This window comes from Oryzias melastigma, linkage group LG1 (genome assembly GCF_002922805.2).
Source record: "Oryzias melastigma strain HK-1 linkage group LG1, ASM292280v2, whole genome shotgun sequence".
NCBI classification, from domain to species: Eukaryota; Metazoa; Chordata; class Actinopteri; order Beloniformes; family Adrianichthyidae; genus Oryzias; species Oryzias melastigma.
This window is the reverse complement of record NC_050512.1, coordinates 23,232,700-23,255,855: the sequence shown is the minus strand read 5'-3', so window position 1 is coordinate 23,255,855 and position 23,156 is coordinate 23,232,700. Positions and strand designations below refer to the sequence as shown.

At 36.8% G+C, this 23,156-nt stretch overlaps 1 protein-coding gene across 4 annotated transcripts in view; it reads right to left on the bottom strand.

Moving 5' to 3' along the window:
• Positions 1-22,496, bottom strand: part of rab11fip4b (RAB11 family interacting protein 4 (class II) b) — a 45,233-nt gene extending 22,737 nt beyond the window's left edge. Inside the window, exon 1 of one of the 4 annotated variants that reach the window (XM_024289828.2) lies at positions 22,382-22,496. Coding sequence is in view for 3 of the 4 variants with exons in the window: in XM_024289825.2 (XP_024145593.1) it covers positions 2,057-2,134 (78 nt within the window). In the remaining variant the exon portion in view is untranslated. Of the gene's footprint in view, positions 1-1,704; positions 1,918-2,056; positions 2,339-22,381 lie in introns of those variants that run through there. The other 3 variants (XM_024289825.2, XM_024289827.2, XM_024289826.2) reach the window with 3 other exon arrangements.
• Positions 22,497-23,156: the final 660 nt, after the last annotated feature.

The window sequence follows — 23,156 nt, the reverse complement described above, 5'->3', positions numbered from 1 at the left end:
TCCAACCTGTTTTCCTGTCTGGGGAAAGACTTAGGTTCAGTGATGTTTTGCCTTGTCACAAAATAATAATAATTTAAAAAAAAAGGTAAATTAGACTTCAAGGGAAGCTAACAAGTCACATGACTGAACTTGACTCCCATCACTTGCATTGTCACAATCATTGCAGCTCTTACCTAATCTAAACAATAAGTATACATCTTTAATAATTTGAAGGAAAGATACCTATTTTTCATTTTTAGTACAAACATTTGACACTTTCCTGAAATGTTTGACACAATCATATAATCTTAAATCTTAAATAATCTTAATAACAGCTTCATCTGTGCTAATGCAAAATAAGAGAATGCATTTTTGGGCAAAAACAGAAAATGTCCCTGCTTTGGGACTGCTACCTGTCAACTTATAACCCTAGCCCTCATACTGTTTTGTAAACTATTGCACTGAAAATAAGGAAGCAGCTGTAATGAATGACTAAAGCTCAGTGACTGCAGATTAACATCCTCGCTGTCAGAACAGCCCTGCACTGCATGTTAATCTAGTAATTCTAGTCCGGCTGAACGCCGTGCAACAGCAAGGCATCCGGTTTAACGGTAATCTCTAAAGAAAACAAAACCACCCTTTAAAGTCCAACTCTGATCATATATTGATCTATTTTCAAAACCTTCCCAGTGGTCTTTCAATTAGGATTATGTCGTTTTGGTCAAAGTAAAAAATCCTGTGTCGTTTTTCTCGAACATAATTCGTCAAAATTTGTCCCCGAGTTGTGGTGGAACCGTTAGTGCAAAGTGAGTCTGTCCCCATTTCCCATCATCCCTTTGTTTACACACTGTACAGCCCCTCTCACACATTCAACAGCATAACCAGTGCAATAAAAAAAAAGGGCGAGCAATATTGGAGCTATCCAGACTGAAACGTTTTGCAAAGTGAATGTAAAGCACACATCTTAACCATCATTAGCTTTGAACTAACTAAAACTACAGACAATTAAGGTGATAGTTTATTAAACTTTCAATGAATTGTGAAACCTATTTTCTTAATTAGTTTCTGGTATTAAAACAAGGTTAAATCAAATGATGTCTGCATCTGAAACAAGGAACTATTTTCACTAAAGATAAAGTTTTAGTCACACCGACTCAAATATAAAAAAACGACATTGTTGTGGTGCTGAACGCACACAACTTTGTTCAGCTTAACAACACTCTGACTCCATATAATATAAAGTAACAACTAATCGACTTAAATTAGTCATCAACTTTTTTTTATTCGATTAATTGTTGCAGCCCTATCTGCAAGTGGATACATCGGAGTACAGAGGCGATGCTTTTTCCAACAGCATTTTGTCGTCTAAACCTGCTTACATTGGTTTGAATGAAAAAAAAAATACTTAGAAATGCACTTTTAAGATTTTTTTCTAAATATATGTTCTCCATTATGAGAAAAATGCCACAACAACATGTTAAAAACATGATTTCAGTTGTACACATAGACATATGTGTTATGTAATTGTTCGGACAATGACCATAAGTATTGAAAACGACAAGTGCAAATATTAGATAAGTGACTTGAAATCTAGCTGTTTGAATCTAAAAATTGAAAATATAGTGTTGCATCGTGACTGAAGGGGCATTTTAATGATCTATTGCTTAAAAAACAAAACAGGTGGGAGAAAGTTTTTGTGCAGAAATAGCAACATGGATCCTCTACCTGGACGTGCTGTCCTGGCATGACCACCCTCCCTTTCCTGGCTCCTTCTACGGCTTCCCCAGCTTCCAATTAATCCCATTAACATCAGAGGGAGGCTGAAGCGCAACAGAAACCAAACAAGACCGGCGACAGCCAGAAAATGATAGGGAGGGACGGCTGAAAGGCGAGGAGGGTGCAGGCGCAGCGTGGTACACCGACCGCAGAGTGAGCCGGGCCGGCTTTCAAGCGGCGGCGCAGCGGCCCTCCCGCTTCCCCGTCACCGAACCCCCCATTACCGACCCCCCCTTCAACGCTCCCATTCTGTCAAGTACCGTTCCATCATCACCCCCTCCACACGCATTTCGCCTCTTACCCCGTTAACTAGTGAGGGGAGCCCATGTTCGGCAGGCTCCCTGCCTCCCGCGGCCAAGCCCTCATCCACTGAAGTCATTCACCCGGTCCCGCCGCCGAGGGCTCGGCCCCGCGTCCTCCGACGAGCCGCCCTCCGCGCAGGTGTTCCGCGTCCGAGCGGGATGTGAAACACCGCAAACGCCCCCCTCTCTGGCTGCCACGCACTCCCACCGCCGGTAGAGCCACACAAACACGGAGGAGAAAGCTCGGTCCGGGCAACAGTTGTTGAATTCACGGTCCCTCCTCCTCCCCCCCTCCTTCCTGCTGGTTGCGCAGCAACTGGCTTCTGTGGGCGGGGCTTCGCATTGCTGCGCACTCCCGCTCCGTGCTGCCGCCCACTCGCTCTATATTTGCATACAAGGCCCTGCCTGACACTTGGAGAGGGCCTCTGCCCCGAGCGGGCTGGGAGGTGAACAGAAGCAGGTTGTGATGCTGCAGATCCCAGCAGAAACTCAACCAAAAGAAAACATAAACTAAGACGGATAGCTCTAACATGTGAAAAACTTTCATTCATTGCTTTTTTATTTCATTTTTCATAATATGCCACAACTTTATGAGGATTTATTATGGTGCCTAAAAATAAAACTCTTGTTTTGTCACAAATTTATATTGAAAGGACCCATATTCTGTAAAATCATCTATTCAGAGCTTTTAAGTGTATTATATTTGTTAATTCCACATAAAAACAACCCAAAGCGATATTTTGATCCATTTCTGAGCATTTCTCTAAAAAACAAAAACGAGTGGGTCCTTACATTGTGATGTCACAAACTGAGGAACAGCCCCTTCATTGATGCCACCCTCAACTTAGAACCAGATTTCTGATAAATTACTGCTGCTCTGCAGAAACTATGTCCTAGAAAATTGTGCAATTTTAAAAATTACTTTGCTTAAAAATGGTGTTGCCTTAATTAAAAGAACACTGGGAATTAAAAAATTGATCGGAGTGGGATTTTAATTATTTTACTTGTATTAGTTATCTTAAAAAAACAATGAAGTCATAAGACAAGCAATGATATGTGAAAAACATGCCTATTATGTTAAAAAAAACACTTTTGTGTAACATTTACTATTAGTAATAGTGTAGGATGTAACATTAATGTTTGTTCTTGTACGGAAGTGTACCGCACCCTGGATCCTTAATGTCTGTTAAATCTTTGGATTGTCTTCTGGTTCGCAAACCGATTGAAAAAAGTTGTATAATATTTGACCAAATTGTTGTTTTTGTTAGACATTGGAAAGTTCCACTGCTAAAATATCTTCAATAAATGATGTCTTGCAGAGCCATGAAAATATTACCTTGCATTTTGTTATCAAAGTGATAAACAAATATGGTTCTGATAATGAAAGGTCTGACTATATTTTATCTCTCACTTTATTAAAATGATGAACATATATGACATACCTTTCAAAATAAACCCAAGCTAACTTCCATACTAAAGATTTACTTTGATAAATCATGTGATTATAATTTGAGAAAATCCTTTAAAATATGTATGGAATTCAAAGTACACATGCTTTTGCTGGACACAGTTTTGCAAACAAAAGATCATTGCTGATGTATAAGTGTATATGTAATTCCCGTGCAGCGAGTCCAGACACAAGTGGTTTCCTTTTACAGGTGAATTTATTGATGTCTTACACACCGTACACACCGTGAAAACTATAAAAAATACAAACAAAACAATTAATTCTTAACAAAGTAAATACAAACTCAATAATAAACGTTCACACTCACAATAAACATACCTCGTTGGCTGTACACTGCCAAAACAGGAATTAGAACTTTTCTTTTCTTTTTCTTTGGCTTCTTTTCTTGATGGATGTTGATCTTCTCAACGGATCTTACTTCTTTCAACTCTTCTTTTCCTTTTTACTCATTTACGTCTCTGCTTTCTGACTTTGCTAACCACAGCGCCATCTAACGGTGGCTTGGAAAACTACACATTATAAAATAACCTTAAACCTTCAAAATACACATTAAGCTCAAAAGAAAATGTGGCAGTTACAGTATAGCTACACAGCATTGAAGTGTTTTGGGTCATTTTGTTATTTTTTAATGATATTATTTTTAGTAAGTAAACTGAGCAAAGCTTGCTAAATTCTGATTGAAAAATCCTGGTAAAACTGCTTCAACTGGTTGAAACATTTTCAGGGATTCGGTTTAAATTCCATTACTTTTAAGTCAGAAAAGTTATGGCAGTTTTTGAATCCTTGATCTTACGTCTAAGAAGTCACATGATCAGAACAGGAGGAAAGTGCAGGAAGATGGTGAGAAAGATACAGAACAGGAAGGAGATGTGATCCCAAGTGAGGGAACCTTAAAAACCTAATTACAGGGAATGGAATGCACCCCTCCTACAGCCTTTTTCTCTGCTTCTATTCAAACTTTCTCCTTTACTTCCCAAAAAAACTGACAGAAGCTCAGCCAATGGCCTGATCCTATTGTTTATGTGCAATTTGTTAAAAGATTGGTTCAAAGAGGCACTTTACAACCCAATGCATGACTACCTGACTTATTTAAACAACAACACACAGATCTAAATCAGACATCTGGCTTGAACTGTGTGCCAAGAGAGTGTTAACACAATTTAAAATCACAACTACACTCTGTGATTTTTATGTAAATGCATGAGAATACTAAACAGCCAAACAATGGTATAATATTGTCATCCTTTTAATTTTTTTTTCCAGCTCCAACTTAATCTTGAATCTACCTCAACCCAAAACCTAACAGGGTTTTACTTGTCATGAAATGACTAATCTATATCACTAAATATTGACTTTGAATGAAGAGTAGCAACATTAAATGACATTTATTGACATACCAACTGCTCAGCACTAAGTGAAAGTCACCTTAGCTGATCAGTCACTTTATTTTTAGAGCACCTTTCATAAACATGCATAGAACCCAAAAGACATATAAAAAAAGGTTAAAATAATAAAAAGTCATACAATTCCATTTAATAAAGACAACAACAGCAGTGGAAGGAACACAATGTTTAATTTAATTTAATTGTATGAGAGGGAACTATACTGATTCTAAAGATAGGAAGGGTAAAAATGTACAAACTGTACATAAAAGGCTCAAAAGCCAAACAAATAAATGAGTGATTTGCATGTTGATGCAAATAATCAATTTAGCATCTATTTGAAAGCAAATCCATAAGTAACTTCTAATTTCTAGCAGCCAACCAACAACTAGTTTGCGCTTGGGTTCTGTCCTCTATTATTATCCTCTTCTCCTCTCCACCTCTCCACTATTCTTTATCATTTATTTTTCATTTAGTTCTCCATGCCTCTCTTTGGTGCAGTGCGATTCATGTGTTGTTTCCCACTCCCCACCGGGGTAGGGGGATAGATTCCAGATTCCACGTGGTTTGTCTGTGCTCCTGTTCTAGGCAGTGGACGTCACGTCAGCTTTTACTGATCCATACATTTGATTTAGCAAAGGGTTTTTACATCGGATGCCCTTCCTGACACAATAAATCCGGGCTGGGGACCGGTACAAGAAGACCGAGACTGGGAACCCCCTGTTGCTACACAGTTTGGCAGTAAAATGAGTTCTGTAAATGATACGTTAAAAAGACAATTTAGATTTACAATCTTGCAGGATGCAGAAATAAAATCAACATACACAAAACATGTTCCAAGAATTCCAAGAATATATAGTCGTTTATGTTATTAAGATGGTCCATAAAGATCCCAACACAGCTTGGATTGTGGACCAGTAAATTTTCGCTTTATAATTAATTCAATTGTTGATATTTGGCTAGTTATTGAGAGCTAAGCCTGAAAAAATGTCATATTTTCATAATTTCTGAAAAAAAATGTTGCAATAGAAACACAAAAAATGACAAGTTATAGTGCAAAGTACTGGAAAACTGGGTATTTATTTATTTGCTTCAGCTTCTACTGTTTGATCATGAACTAAATATTGACGCATAATCAACTGAAGCCAACAAAAGCAAGCTTCAAAGACAAGCTGAGAGCTTAAAATCTGCTTCACACTTATCATGAATGAATATATGGAGGGCTAAAACATGCACACAACTCTCCCTCACACACATAAAAAAAAAACTCACACAGAATACTACTGGGAAAACACAAACCTAACGAACGTGCACACTCCAGACTTTAGCTGAAGCAGCTCTGTGGGGATCAGCCAGCTGCTTCGGATTCGCAATGCAGCAAGACGGATAGAGGAAGGAGAAAACGGATGCAACGGGAAAAGAGGGCAACAGAAACTTCTGGAAAAATAAATAAAGTTGAAGATTACAGATTTAGAAACACGAGTGGCTGAATATGGAATAACATGAAAACCCATGAATCTATTCATTTATTATTAATTCACTTCATAACTGTTTGGTTTCTCCTCTCATATCAACAGTATCCTGAAGAAGTTCTAAAAAAATCGAACTTCAGTATCACCAATGGAAGGATTTGTAAGACAGAACATTAACAGAAAGTCTCTTTAATCTAAAAGGTGTGATTTCATGTTTAATTTTTAACTAAAAACTAATCATTTTCCTTAGCTATGCCATACTTTTTTCCCCCATTTTTCAGTATATGTCAGTAAATGTAGTGAAGGGAAATGTCCTTTTTTTTTTTTTTTTTTTTNNNNTGGCTACTCGCAAACGTGTAATTCTTATGACCAACACTGCTATAAATATAGACATGCAGCATTTGTCTCAGAAATGACTGTTTTTCATGATAATGATTGTTTTTTATTGACATATGGTGGAACACAAGTACTGAGATATTTAAAAAAAAGGAGAAAGTATTTTTAAAGATCTGAAAAATGTAAATACTGTTCTGTTTCATGCATTTTTAGACATGCATGTACTGTGTGCATGTGACTGTAATATGATGAGTGAAACCAGGCTACTGGGTTAGTGCTGCCTGTGGGGAAAACTCCACAGTTGCAAACTTATTGATTTCTGCTCACATTTTGAAAATCATCTCTTAATGGAAGGGGACAAAAGGGCATGGTGACAGATACAACAATGAATTGTTTCTTTTAAATAAGCACAACATACGGTACAGTAGGTCAAATGTGTTGCTATTTCGCCTTTTGGAGATCCACATCAAGTGTTTACAGTCAACTATATATTTTTTTTTTATGTAAAAGCGTTCCCAGTGGTCTTTTTGATTATGATTATGCAGTTTTTAGCCAAAATCAAAAACCCTTAAAACCCTCAAAAATCATTAAAAATTTCCCTCTGAGTTGTACGCCTCAGCTTATTTCCCATTATCCCTTGGTTTACTCTCTCTTCTGCTAGATTATAGCACCTCACAAACCCAAGCTAACCTTAATGTAGCAAAAAAAAAAAAAAATGGGAGTGTCAGCTGGTGCACAGGATGAGACTGATGCGAGACACCTGTGAAGGGGGTGGGCGGGGCAGCACCTAGAGGGTTTTTCTTCCCACAGTGGTTTGGCTGGAGAGGAGGACGGCAGCGGCACGTAAGGCGCAGGACCCAAAGCAGCAGGCTGCAGGCAGCGGAACACGGCCTAGAGGACTCGCGAATTGGGGCTGCAGGGCGTGCTTGGAGTGGAGGATCTGCTAGAAGAAGATCAGCGGCGCATCGACTCCAGCAAAAGCGACGCGCCGGCTTCAGCGACACTCCGATTCCGGTCCCAGCGGCACTTCAGTTCCAGCCCCAGCGGTGTTCCGGCTTCAGACTCTGCGACTGACTCCGGCTTTGGACCTCAAGTCCCAGGGAGCCCGGTGCTCCGTAGCAGCGCGCAGACGGACACGCACCTTCACAGCAGCAGCCGGGCGGAGTTTTCTTCCCCTCCACACCCCCATGAAAAGAGCTAAGTGGCCGAACTTCCTCTTGAGCCCGCCAACCTTAGCATCCCCTTTTGTTTGATGTTTTTAGTGAAGTCCTTTTACTTTTGACTTGTTATAATGCACGGTTTGGGGGTTGTTTTTACTTCACTTCGAGTTTTAATGTGTTTGTGATGCTAAGTTCGGTCGGGTGGGAGGATTGTGGCGTGACACCCACTTGGGACTCTTTTAATCTGCCTCGCCATTTATTTTAAGGGGACATGTGGTGCTGTATGCTTTTATTTTCGTGTGACGTTGATCACTTTTATTGAAGGTGGCTTCCACTTCAAAACTTTTAATGATTTTATGTCCTTTTAAAGCTAGCGTGTCTTTTTTTTTTACCTGAGCTTTTACAAAGCCCTTTTTACTTTTTATTATTGTCATAATAAAAAAACATCTGTGTGCACACTCCCTGGCCTCTGCTTCTTGTGCCTGGTCGTCTCCCCAGTGGAAGATCGCTTTATCCACCCCTCTGACAGGAGCAACATTGAAGCTAACCAGCTGTAAAGTTTTGTTTCAGACAACACCTTCGACGAGGAAAAACAAGACGTTAATGGATCTATTTGTCTGGATGCATTGCAACAGAACTGTAGTCGAGAATTGAGACTTTGCCTAGTTGCTGCATCACAAACCTGAACTTTTAAGGGTTTCATCTGCTAATCCAACACAATTGAATAAATAAATACTCAGAAACACAGATTTCATTTTAAATCATTTCATATATGTCTTCCTTTATGAGAAAAACGCTACAAGAACATGATAAAAAGAACACCAAAAACATAATTTTCATTGGAGTTGGTCTTTAAATTCCACGAGTAGCTCTTTAATGTTTTTTTTTATACAGTTTTTAAATGTCTTATAGCTTCAGTCTTGTTTCTCCTACACGCACAAACAGTTTAGAGGCTTAATGAACAACCCTGCCTGTTTGTTTTGCTCTTTGAGCTCTGCCTGCTGCATGCCACTTTGACTTATCAGGAAGATAAGAACACCTATGGTCGGTAACTCTTCAGCCTGCGACCACGTGACCTTTTTCTGCGTTATCACACTATCACATCATTACATTTCATGATGACACTGTGACTCAGCAGGAGCAGGGTGCGGGACATCCAAACACTTCAAAAGTTCACAACAAATCACCAGCTTTCACTTGTCAGTGCTTTGTTTTTTTGGGTGAAAAAGTCAAACAATGAAACAAACTTTCCAAGAATTGTACGTGGTTTCACAAAGTGCTATTGACTTCTCAGCTAGTGGCAAATCTTTGATCTTTTTAAGTCATGGGCGTGCAACTAAAAAGCCATTTGGGCAAAAGTTGCTTTTACCAATTCATAAAAATATGGTTTATCTATTTATAATTATAAGACAAGACAATAAACTTTATTGATCCCAAGGGAAATTGGTGGTGGAACAACATATCCAAAGACAAGATGCCCAGAGGTGGGCAGCAGACGCTCAGATCACAGCGCTAATCAGTTTTTTATAATTTTTATAAACATAAGAATTTCAGTTTTATTTACTTTTGACAGTAGCACATTTACGTTCCGTTAAAAACCACCATGTGTCAAACACGGCAGATTTACTTGAATTATAAATGCAGACGAGGAAAACAAAGACGAACATTGATCTAGGTGTCTACAAGTGAATGTATCAGAATGGAGCGGAGCAGGGAGCTTGTGGCCCACCCAGCGTACAGTATGCTCCACGAAACAAATATAATCTTTTTCAAACAGCATTTTTTTCGTCTGCTCCCAACTCCCAACAATTTGAATAACAAAATACTCAGAAATGGAATTGTAATCTTAATTTTCTTTTTACATATGTCCTCCCACATGAGAAAAATGCTATAAGAACATGTTAAAAACACAAATTTGATCGAAGTGGGTCTTTGACACATTTGAAGTGTTTTCACTAATGAGGATTTTTTAGCTTTTTACTAAAAAGTTTTTAGCTATGGTGCTAGTAGAAAAGCAGCCAAAAGAAACCCAAATTATAAAGTCTAAAACCTGTCAGGATGCTGAGCAGACCTCTCTGATGGATTATTGACAGATGAAATCCTGATGATCAAATGGGTACCAACAAATGTCAGAGCAATCAATGAGTTTGATGAGGTGGAAAATGATGACAAGTCTGTTGAAAGAGGAGATAAAATAGCGCATAAGAGTTTTGCATATTCTGTTTAGGCCTGTAGAAGTGTCAGAGCTTCAAACAGAGGCTCTGAAAGAGGATACATTTGCTTTGATAGAAGCAACAGTGGATGAGGAGGGCAGAAACTGAACACAGCAAACCCGCCTCACAACAGCAGCTAATTACCCTGATGGACACAATGAAAAACAGTGAGCTGTAAAAGCAGCTATTGAGCAAGGTCGTGGAATTTAAATAGACTCTGCAGCTAAGTGGGCAAACAGAGGAGACGCAAACACATAAACAGCTTACAGATCTGTGAACCAGCTGCTTTGTGGGAGCCTCAGATCTTCAGGAACAAACGGAAGAGAATACACTTGTCAAAGATGCTTTTTCCACAGTTCAATTCTAACAAAAGGAGGATGCCATGTGTATTGTCTTTTTATTGCATGGAAAGCAACAGTTAAAGTTGCAAGTCCGTGGGTCTCTGAAGTTACGTTCACACAGCTCTCAATGTTCGTTTAAGCTGCCACTTCCAATGAAATGTCTATGTAAATGTGTGTGAATGTGCATTTTGGGCTTCTGCCATCAAAACTTTAACGCTTCTTTAAGATTTCTATAAATTGGAAAAACTATTAGTGAAGATCCAACTTGATTATAGTGATATTTTAGCAGAACGTTGTATACGGTCACCAATGGAAACAAGCATAAAATGTTGCTGTAATGTTAATGAGAATAGCTTCATATGTAGCAATTAGTGGTGTAGGGGGAAATCGCCGTATTTCATTTGACGATACTTGTATCGATTTAAAATCCTGACAAGATGACATTTAATTTATTATTTATGAGCATCCTTACTTTTGTTTTCCAAATTTAGTTGGTAGCACAGCACATCGCGTCTCTTTGAGCATCTCTACACCGCAACCAAAACAACAAGATCAATACATACAATTAATTTGACCTTTATTTAACGTTTTGACCTTTGAATTTTATTACAATGGAAGATGCATTGATATTCAGGTAGAGTTTTTTCTGAGTTATATTCTTTAAAAAAAAGTTAAAAATTGTTCTGGTACAGTATTGTGATATATAATGAGACAGGTATCGGGACTCACCATTTCACACCCCTACTAGTAATATATATATATTTTTAAAGTGCTTCAAAGACCAACAGGAAGTTCTACAAATGCACACCCTCTTTTTTTAAATCACACTTCTCATTTATGGGGAACAAAATGGAGGTATTTACGAGCTCTTGATGCTTTTTTCCTGTGTTTTGACTCCATGACAAACAGGGTTTTGGTGAAACACCTGCTGAAACTGTTTGTGGAAGCCTTAACGCCTTTATGGTGGTGTTGTAACTCTAGGGTGGAGATAGTGCGAAACTGCCGGTGTGACGAGAATTAGTGAGTCGTTCTCTTTAACAGTGGTGCTGTTGAACGTGTTGTTTTGTGTTTGGCGTCCAGACACCATGAAGAAAGACACTAGTCTTACAAAATAGGAAGCATAATAATGATAATAAATAAACCTTGTGTGGAAAACCTGTTCCCCAAACTATTAAGAAAATATAAGCCTAATTTTTTAAATAAACTCATAAATACATTTTTGATCAAACTAGAGACCATAACTCTCTCTGAGAGTGTGACTACAAGTGATTATGTCTGTGGGGGAGAAGGAAGCAGTTATCCAGAAGTGAGATTCTCTAACAGCTTTTCCATTTAGCCACCACATCACAGGACTGTCGACAGCTGAAGCAGACGGACAAAAAGACGGAAATGGTGAAAGGGGAAAAAGGAAAAACAGTTTACTTGCCCAAATTTGAATATTTTCTGCAATATTTAATTACCTTGTTTTTTAATTATTATCATTATTTTATCTACCAGAGCATCAGTAGTGTATGGAGCCCATAAAGGGACATATAGATGTAAAGAAAATTATTCTGGTTTCTTGTGTACACGAGAAAAAAACTCGCCAGTTGACCAAAGCAAGTGTATCGACTTAAGGCAATATGAATTTAGAACTCCTTTTAGCAACGTTCAGAGATTAAATTATGGTGATGCTGGGCAAGGAAAACTGCAATATATTTGTAGGCGAGTTCAAAGGTAAAATAAAGATCAACTGGAAAAGTTGCATTACTTCCAATAATGCTAGTGTGAATGCTTTTTGCTGAAAATGCAGAATCAACTTACTGTAATTACCGAAGGGATATGCTAAAGCGTGAAATATCATTAAAGAACTATGGAAGACTGCTAAAGCTGGCCAACATTTCTTAAAAAAAAAGTTAGTTTGCTTAAAAATCCTCACAGTAAAAGCCAAATTAGTCAAAAACATTAGCCTGTTGCTAAAATATTAGCTAAACTCAAAAGTAGCCTAACAAACTCCAGCAGATAACAAATTCACCAAAACATTAGCCTGTTGCTAAATATTAGCTAAATTACAAATTAGCATGAAAGAAACAGCAGATGTCATGAGCTAGCATAGTGCTAATATGAGCTTATTGCCCAATTATTTTAAAATTACTGTAAACAAGGGTTTCAAAGTGCACAAAGTTTTGAAGAATTTAAAAAATTATTTGCTCAATTTGTTAAAAATTTCAAAAACTATGAAATTTATGATTACCATAGGTCCCGAATGAACTGAATGTTTTGATACCAAGATTGCTGAAATAGCTAAAAGTGTGATTGAGTCTTTTTTAGGTAACTGACAAGCGTGAGTGCAAATGAGTGCAAATGACTGCTTAGAATTGTGTGCACCAGATACTTTCTTACAGGCATGAGATTTTTATTTTTTTTTTTTGCTTTTATGTGCCTTTAGTGTGACCCAAGACAGAAAGCATAGTTTTGAATTATTTAGTAAAATCTGCTGCAAAAGAAGAAAAAAAAAACTAACAATTTAGTAAATTTTTTATATGCATTTTTTTTTTTTTTTCTAACCCATCAACTATAAAGGTAAACCAAACTAATTTACAAGGAAAATGACTGTCACTTCACTATCACTATCAGGTTACAGCATGAGGTTGAAAAACTCATCACATACAGTATAAAAGAATCATACTTCAGTAAAAAGCTAAAACATGATGCAAAAAGGGGGAAATACCCTCATAAATAAAAGCATACAAAAAATTGCTACAGGAAGGCTACAGAACATCAGTGACAGAAAGGCTGAGGTTAGAAGCAAAGCTTATATAATAACATTCAACACCATTTAACACTAAAAGAAAACCACTCTCTCAATATGTGCAACACTCCAGCAATCCTTCTTGGACAGAATTACTAGCATCTAATGGCAACATTTATATATTAAAATCACTGATATTTCAATTAATCTACAAAACCAAACATGCTTTTGATAAAAACACAAAAAGTTAAGTTTGGCTGCATCACACTTTCCCCTTATTTATTTAAACTGCTTTTGCTAAAGTAATGTCCAGACGACATTTTACTAAAGTATCTTAAATAAACAACTTTATGTCAAAATTTCCTCCAACAAACGACAAGAATAGTAACTGATGAACATTTATACTGACATGCATGAAGAAATGTGTCAACACACCAGCTTTTCACAGGGTTTCGCTGAACAAAGTATTAACTTCTCCTTCCTTCTTTTTGGCACACTGCTGTGTTTTCAGACTGTGTTGACAGAAGTGAGCTGTGGTGACAAAGTCAAATGACTCTTACGAAAACTGAAATTGAGAGATGTTATAGTTTTTACAATCAGATATAATTTTTTCTTTGTATTCCTTCCTTCTACTGTGACTTTCAGATAGTGATCAAGTAATCACAAGGCCAAAAACAGATCAAAGGGTTTGCAGCTTATTGCCATTTTTATAGTAGCTCGATAAAAATGTAATCTGCACAGATGATTAAAAAGGTCTATATCATGCTATCATCAACTTTTTGAGTTGTAAGTGTATTATGATGTTCATTCCTCACAAAAAACAACCCAAAAGAAATTTTAATCCATTCACACATATCTGAGCATTCCTCTAAAACACTGTGCCCTGAGCACCAGCCCCTTCCAACCCATGAAAATGAGTGGGTTCTTACAATGTGACGTAGAAAAGTGAGAACATCCCCTTCCAAGAAGAAGGGGATGATGGGTGGGTCTTTAAGAATAAAATAAAATAGGCCTATTAAGGGTTAAATGAAAGCACAGTTGGTGCAGGTTTTTTATTCTTCCAAATGATAGTAAATGATACTTGTTTTGGGTTTCCACAATCAAATTTCTTGCATTCACGTGTTGCCACGCAAGTTTTTAAGTCTGTTTTTGGGCTCTACATACAAAGCACCCAGCCACTGAATGAATCCAAAGTCAAAGCAGGTTGAACAGTAGATCTTCTTGGAACCAGCAGGTACTTCCTGTTTGAAACACAGGGAATAGGGGTTGAACTGTGTAGTGATTCCACAGTTGGGGTTGAACTTTGACCAATCAGAGACTCAGATTTGGTAGTGATGTATGAGTTGCATCAATTTTAAAATAAGGAACTGGCCAACTGTTAAAAAATAGTTTATGGAGGAGAAATCAATTTTAGCGGTTTTATGCCCGGCTGGAATTTAATGACACCAAATCTTTCATGTGTTGCAGTAGAGCCTGGAAAGAGAAAGCCTGGAGCAAGATTCACTAGATTTACACCGTTTTAACATTTCGTACAATACCTCTTCCAACTGTGACAAAAAACTCTGCTGAAATCGGGTGCTATAAAAGCAAGCTCATTCTTGAACACGTGTCACATGTCTGGTGTATTTGCAGTTTTACAAAAGAAGGGACAAACTCAAGTTGTGAAAAATAAAACTTAATTTGCAGGTAAAAACCTTTGTCAGGGATCACAAATTTACCTGTTTGGATAAAAAGGATTGTCTTCACTCGGAGAGGCAAAGGACTGCTTGTTCTGATGAAGCCATGAAACATTCAGTCCAGACTCCGTCTGCTTTTTGCTTCAAAGCAGGACATTTTTTCTTTTTTTTTTTAAGTCTCACTCAAAAACACCACAAAGTAGAGTTTCACTCTGACCAAACAGGTCAGAGCAAAAACACCCAGAACTTTTCAGAATCTTAAGTCCAGAAATAAAGTTCCAACTCAAGAGAAGGATTTTGGAAGAAGCAAAGCAGGAAGCAAAGTGGGTCAAGTCTAAAACATACATTTCCACGACTGCCAAGGGGGAATGCAAAACCACAGGCAAATGAAATGGAATACAGTAAGTTGAAACACTGAAAGAAAAAAAGCAACCAGAGAACTGTGAAGGCAATGAGTTTCATTAAAATGTAGAGGAACTGTAAAAAAGATGTTACTCTGAAAATATTTGTGTAAAATTTATATAACATTTTTTAATGTAAAACTATAACATTTTCTTCAATCTCTTTCTGTTTAAGCAGGTTTTAGTATCATATGCACTCTTGCTGTATAAACACCAGAGCAAATTTAATATATGGAAAACACAATTATTCAAATGAAGACAGAGTGGGAAGAAAAGTTTGTGAATATTTAAAAAAAAAAGATGAAGTTTTCAGACTGTGTGCACATCTAATGGCTCAGGCTTCACGCTCGCTCTCAGCGGAAGGTGACCTTGGTCCTCTAACTGTCTGGTCGTGTGGGAGCACGTTTATCCCAGGATAAAAAATGAAACTCAAAGCTCTCTCAAAGTCAGAATGAGGGCAAACTTGCTTCCATAACACGGGAAGTGTCCGTAATTAATGGTGTAAAAAAATTAAAACATTTCACACCTTCCAAAGAGATACAAATTTGTGTAATTTTCTTAGTTTTGATCAATATATAACTCATTAGATGCTGCTCAGACCAGAAAAATCTGTGAAAATTTTCTTTTTTTCTGTTATGTTCCGGAGAAACAAAAAGAGGTTAGATGAAGAAAGGTGTAGACAAAAATACTTAAATGGAACAGACTTTCCGCTGAAACAGCACAGATTAGTTCAGCTAGATAAAAAAACTACAAGAGTTAGTTTAGGAACTATAAAAGGAAGAAATACTAAAAGCTCAGGGATGAGAAAATAAATCTGGTTTGTTTTATACTTCCTTGGTTGGAGGATGTTCATGCTGGTTGAATGATGATGTGTCCTTGGCTGTAATCGGTGGGGGGTCCTGCTGTTCTTTTTTTAATTCCAGATTCTGGGTGAAAATGAGTGTCGGTGTGTAACAGAACATCTTTTTCTGTTTTCTAACCAGACTTCAGTGCTGGGAGCCCAGAAAATATTCCATGAATTTGGAATGTGCAAAACCTTTTCTTGCCAATGAGGGATGAGAAGAAAATTATAAATGACTAAAATGTTTTTCTGATTTCCTGCGGAAAACGGAATTTTGCCTCTAATTTTTTTTCCTCTGAAGAATGAATGCAGGAATTTGGAGGAAGATTAGCAGAAACTTATTTTGTTAAATAAACTGAAAAATCCCCCAAACCTGAAGTAGCAACACCAGTCCACCAAAAATAACTTAAACCAGAGAACTATATATTCAGACTGAGGGAATGATCAGAAAGAGCTGCTGGTGTGGTGATTACTTAAACCGGGTGTTCACAATAAATGAAAAACAGGCTGGACAAAATGTCAAAAATTGAACTTAAAATATAGTAAAACTTACAGCAAAGTGTATTCAAGCAGCCACTTCCGATAAAAAGTCTACTTAAACGCAAGTTTAAACAACTCTTTCTAAGATCTACATACAAAATGCATAATTAATCACAACAAACCCGACGGCATTTGCGTTGTTTTTTCAAATATAAAAGGCCATTGTGCTCACATGATGGTAATCCACACCCACCATTGCAGGGACGCTAACGAAGAACTGAATTGTTTTCATTTCGTGCCCAAATCGTTAGATTTGCACCACTTGCACCAAGACTTTTCCATCTGTTGGTGGCGGAAATGCACTAGTAAACAGCAGAACAAAGAAAGAGATGAAGCCCCTCCCTGCTAGTCCAGTGTGAACACCGTAGGTTTAGCGCATTCTTGAAAGTGCATCAAATTCCTGCTTTATGCATAGATGAAGAGTTGTTGAGCTGTAATCTGATTAAAGAAAACTTTTAGAAGTTCTTCAATTTCTGTTTAATTTACACAAGCAATGATCATATTTTCAATATCTTAAAGTGAAAGTGATTTTATGACAACATTGTGCAGCTGCCTGCAGGCTACAGAAAACCAGTGAAACCAGTCTGACTGGACTGTAGTCTTGTCACTCAAAAATGATGAGGAGAAAATAATTAAATACACAATGAACCTCATAAGTTTTAGTTCAATTTAAATCATTTACCCACGTTTATTCTAAAATAGCACAGATTACTGAAACTACTAGGCTTTAGTTATCATTTTAACAAAGGATTTAAACAACCCCTTTTCAGTAAATACAATATATTCACTGGAAATAGTTGGAATATTTTTTAGCATAATAGTTTGTATTTTAATGTCATATGTCTCACTCAGAAAAAAACCAAGAAGCTTTATGTGGAAGAACAGTTTATGGTTTAAATAAGAAGAATGTACTTAACAGATACATCTTATTAATAGAATTTGAAGTTTGTATTTGGTTTAATTTAGGAAATAAAAAACGTACAAAACTTTGTCTTTGTTTTTAAAAAACATTATATATTTAAGATTGTTAAAAATATGGTCAGACTGTCTAGACATTTTCAGCATTATTTACTTTTTTGTGAAATGGGTGTGAATTGACATAACATGAGATGACTGGTTCAAAACCTCAGACATTTGTTTTTGTGCAGAAAAGTTCTGACTTTCAGATTATAGTTTTTTTTTGTAGATTTTAAGCACCTGAAAGTATAATATAATGCTGGAAATGAAATCCCCAGTAGTATTAATTCTTCATTGATGCAAAGATATTTGCAAGTATTAAAGTGACACGTGAAACACTTTCAGATCTTTTGGTTTATCGCTTTCTGTTTTGTGTTCAAAGTGGTGATACATGGAACCTCAGCTCCACTTTGCATTGGTTTAATACAGAAACATAAGCTAAAATTGAGGATTTAATAAACCTCAGAGTTGTTTGGTAAAAAGAAAAAGTCTTCATTCTTTGAATGAAGCCAGTTTTCTGTATTTTTCTGACCATAACTGACTTGGCGACTCTGCAGATTCTGCATCAGGAAAACTGCCAGTTCAATGTTCTGATCGGAACAGAAAATCTAATTCCAAAGACAGCTCGTTATTGCTTTCCTTCACGTCACATCAAAGCGAATTATCCTCAGTTTCTGCATTTTATCATGCCAGATGACCATGGCTGTCAACTGTCTGTTTCATCATGTGGTCAGAGCGCTTGCTTTAATGTTGTTCTCAGACATCAGAAGATACACCACCAGGATTAACAAAAACATTTAGTCTAAATCAACTAAACAGAGCTTTTGTTCTTTGTTACAATAATCAGATTTTCTTTAACATTTTCAGATTAGGTAACTAAAGATGAAGCTGCAACTTAGTTCTCCACTAAATCTCTTGTAGACTCAATTTTTGAGGTAATTCCATCATATTTATGATTCTACCATAATTTGTTTTTTTAAAACCACTAGCATTTTTGAAAAAAAAAACAAAAAACATTAAACTATAAAGCAAACAACTGGCCATTAGAATTTTAATAACAAAATATAACATATGTAAAAATCTATCCAAGAATGTTCACAATCTGCTTGATTTCCTGTGCAGATTTTGTCAACATTTTTGTTTTAAGCTGTATTAGTTGGTTTTATTTTTATCAAGACAATAAGAAAATATTGACCTATTAGGAACTAACAGATAACAAACTGTGGTCCATGAACTCATCATCCTTGTGAACTCCTGAGTTGGATGACCTACTTTGGCGGCTTACATACTGGTACAGATTTATATATAAGGGACTCATTGGGTTGCTGTTATAAAAATGTTCAAATATACTATTTTATTAAATGTAGTTGTATTATTTTACTCAGTAGTTCACATAAAAATCCAGGAAAACTAATGCAGATTGAATTTCCAGCTATCCTACAGGCATTCAGCCACTACGCCTGGAGCTAAAAGGGTTCACAGCAAACAGACAAGTGCGATCTGACCTTTAAAACAAACATCTGACACAGGAACAGAAGTCAAGCAGAGATGCTACTGAGCACGGCTTTGAGGAAGGCTTTCAGAGGAAGTTCATGTTACTGTGATGCTGCTTCTGCATCACAAACAATGGCTAACAAAAAGCTTCCTATTTGAACTCTGCTTCCCTTTTCCTCCCCGTTTTATGCAAATTTTATTGAACTTTTTGGTCCATAAACTCTTCTGTGCTTTCCCGTGGTGTAGATTTCTCTTCTTAATGCTTAAAATTCATGACATAAAGGCAAAGTGTGCAAACTAGTCTCCTCCTTGTACTGGTTATATATGTGGTGTGGAGATTAGGTACCAAAGAGATGATTTGGAATAAAGATGGAGAAATGAATCGATGTTGAGGGAGAGGGACTGAAAATGAGGGGTTATTTCTATAGAATGTTAACTAAATATTTTGTGAATGAAAAAAACAATATTGTCAAAAACGATTATTTAAAACAATCATGACAACCCAACATGTTAACATGTTTCCATGGCCACCTGTTTTGTATGTAGAGCCACAAAACGGTCTAAAAAATGTGCGTGAATGCGAGAATTTTTTTTGTGGAAGCCCAAAACATGAATTTACAAAGAACATTTATTGAAAGTTGTTCTTGAACATGCGTTGCCGAGGGCTGCATGAACATATTTTGTTAAATCTCTGCAAGTTTATCCCAGTGAATAAATCAGAAACAATTGTTGTTGTCCAGTTTTAGATCAAACTCTCCGTAAAAGTTGGAGACATTCATTTCAGTTCTAAAATTGTACATTTTGGTGGATTATATAATAAAAGTACAGTTTAGTAAAGTAAACAAATCACAATTTTGGTTTGATTAATACGCTCAATCAAATTAATGATCTTTTATGTTATTTTAAGGTCAATCAAATCCAGCAACAATTTGCTCTAATTAGCTGCTATCCTCAATCTGAAGCTTTTTTTTAAAAATCCAATCAAAGTGGAGCTTTTTATTCTAACTGCATCCATAAAATGCGTTTTACAGACAAGGCAATAAAACCAGCAAACCACATCAAGTCTTTATCTTTCTGCAGATCATCATTGTGCACAGCACAGTGCAAAGAAAGGGGTTACACAGTAAAAATAAAAAAAATATCTCCATGACAACCAAACAAACATTCTGCTACAACTGTCCTCGACAGGTGAGGACAGGAGGAAGGAACAGCAACTACAGACAACACTGTGAGCAATCCAGTCACCTGATATCTAACAAATACATCCCGGATAAAAGAAATTAGGAAACATTATTTGGTGCAGAGAGCCATATACTATTTTTTATGCTTTTTTAACAGTTTGTGAGGTAACTACAGTTCTCCTTGAGCATGAGAACATCTCATCTTGCAGGTGTTGGAAGCTCTTTCGCCTCACAGAGAGCAGATTAAAATGTTCAGACTGCTGCACACTGTGTGTGTTTGCACATATGTTCACGTATCCAAGCAGCCAAACAGCAGGAGAGAGCAGCCTCATAAATCTTCTACAGCATCTCTTGCAGTAATGAGACACTTCTCGTGCTTCTCTTCTTTCACTCCCAGTCTCTGTCTACACACATAAACACACGCACGCACACACACACACACACCTCTGCAGGACTTCTCTGGGCAAGCTGGCATTCCTCTGCTTTCATGCTATGGCAACACAGCCTCACCTCAGAGAATGTCCCTCACATAACTTTGCCTCTGTGCATTCCACTATAGAAGTATGCAAATAAATGTCAACTACTTTGAGTTGCACTCAATTAATCCCATGATAATAAAAAATCTTTGAGGTCATTCATCCGTTTTCTAGTCATGTTTGGGGTCAAGGGGTTGCTGGAGCCTATCACATCTAAAAATTCAGAATCATCCTTTAACCTGTTGAACATATTTTTGGACTGTGGGAGGAAGCTGGAGTGCCCAGAGAAAACCCACACATGCATGAGCAGAACTCCATGCATGCAGGACCCAGCAGACCCTTCCTACTGCAAGGCGAGGGTGCTACACTGGAAATGATCTAACACTGGCAAAGATTTACAACAGTTATTTTACCAGGTACATTTTTACCAGGTTATTGTTTTAGCCTCTGTTTGTTCTTCACCTTCACAAACTTTTCCCCCAAATCGGCACAGTGGAGAATTGTTTCTCATTGAGAGATAGGATCTAGAAATACACTAATCAGGCAAAGAAATCCTTTAACTCCATTCTCTTGACAACAGAAAATCTTGATTTAAGACTCAAAAAATTTAAATTGCTTGGTTTAAAACATTTTTATGAGACATATTATTGCGTTGTATTAAAAAGAATAACTTCATAATACAGAGAAGCCAAAAAAATGAAAATGCGCCAACTTGCATTAAGATTGTTCATGTTGTTCTAAAATGACTTATTTCCACTCATAATACTAACTTTTTGTCCCTGCAATCAAACTGAACGACAATCAGGTCAATAAAAATAAAAAAAAAACTGCAAACTACTTGTGTAAAACTAGCAAAATACACTTTATCAGGCTGTATAACATTCATCTTTAAGTAATTCTATCAAACGGGTAGATTTCTTAGCTTATTTTTCCCCTTCTAAAATGATTTCAATTTTATTTTTTATTAATTTTTCTGAGCTTTCTTGCTAATTAAAAATTACTGGCAGCATACAAAAATAATTTGACTACTTTCTAGTGATTTCTTTTCTTAGGGTCAGTGCTTTTTTCCCTATCTTTAGGCTACCTCTTTTTGTAGTAGAGAAACAAAGATCAAATAACAAAAAATATTATCTATGAAGAAAATTATATTTTACGTTCAGTGAAACAGACATAATGTAAGATATTGTAGTTTGCTCCTGTTCTGTTAGCAAAAGCAGAGCTTCATTTGTGCTGCTCGGAAGGATCAACTCCGTTTAATATCAGATCAATTATGCATACAGACCAACCAAGATGTTCTCAAGCCAGAGGTACCAAACTTTCCTTCAGGATCAAAAGCATCAACATGTTTACTCCAAGAAGGAGCAAGAAAATATATAATTCAGAAATGTTTTTGAGTCTGAACTGAGGGCACGAAGATGTGTAACATTTTTAATATGGAGTTCACATGTGTGGACTTTACTAGAAACTTGTGTTAAATAAACGATGAAGTAAAAGTGATGAAAGCCCAGACTGAATATAAAAAGATTCAGTACTTAAAAGTCTAGCATGCTGACAGTCAGAGAATTACAATGAAGCCTCACTCAGAAGCAGAAGACCACAACGAAATGCTTCTAAAGCTGAAAGATGGTCAGACAGTAACAGGAAAACAGATCTACCTCTCACTGCAGCGACGGAGAGCCAGCCTTCACCAGTCGAGCCCCTCTGGTTGTCTGTGGGCCGAACACTGCAGAGAGGCAAACAGACAGTCTAGTGAGTCACACTTTCAAAGAGCAAATGAGACAGCATTTCCAAAAACAGGGAAGTTCTGCTGCTCTGTTTATCGAAGTCTGAGGCCAATCTAACCGCACTTCTGCTCTTTTGTAAATCTAAGTGTGTACTAACTCACTGTACCAGTGAAAAGAAAAAAAAGGTTTATGAACCTGCTGCTTCTCCAAACAATTCAAGTAAAATTTTTGTTTTGTTGCTTAGTTTTCCAACTTCTAAAAGTTGATTGAAGAAATTGCACTAAATTTCTGTATGGAGCTGAAATGTGACACTTCATGTCAGAAAACCCAATATATATATATATATATATATATATTGGACAATGTAGTTTAATCTTTAAAAAAAAAGTAGGCTACAAGAAGAAAAGAAGAGAATGATATAGTTAGCAACATTTACAAGAATAATTACATTTAAAAAAATAAAAAATCAACATTTGCCTCTTAACTTTTGTGTACTAGAAGACTTCAACCACTTTTTAAATGTCTTTATTTGAAGCTGACTACTGCCGCCAAGTGGACAGGATGAAGTACTGCACCACCTAAATTCACAGCCTGAGATGAAGTTATGTCACAATTTTCCTGTTATTTTTTATTTTTTTTTAAAGGACTCTAAAGTCATTACATGAACAGTATTTTAGTTAGATGGAAAATCATAGGTGACCACAGT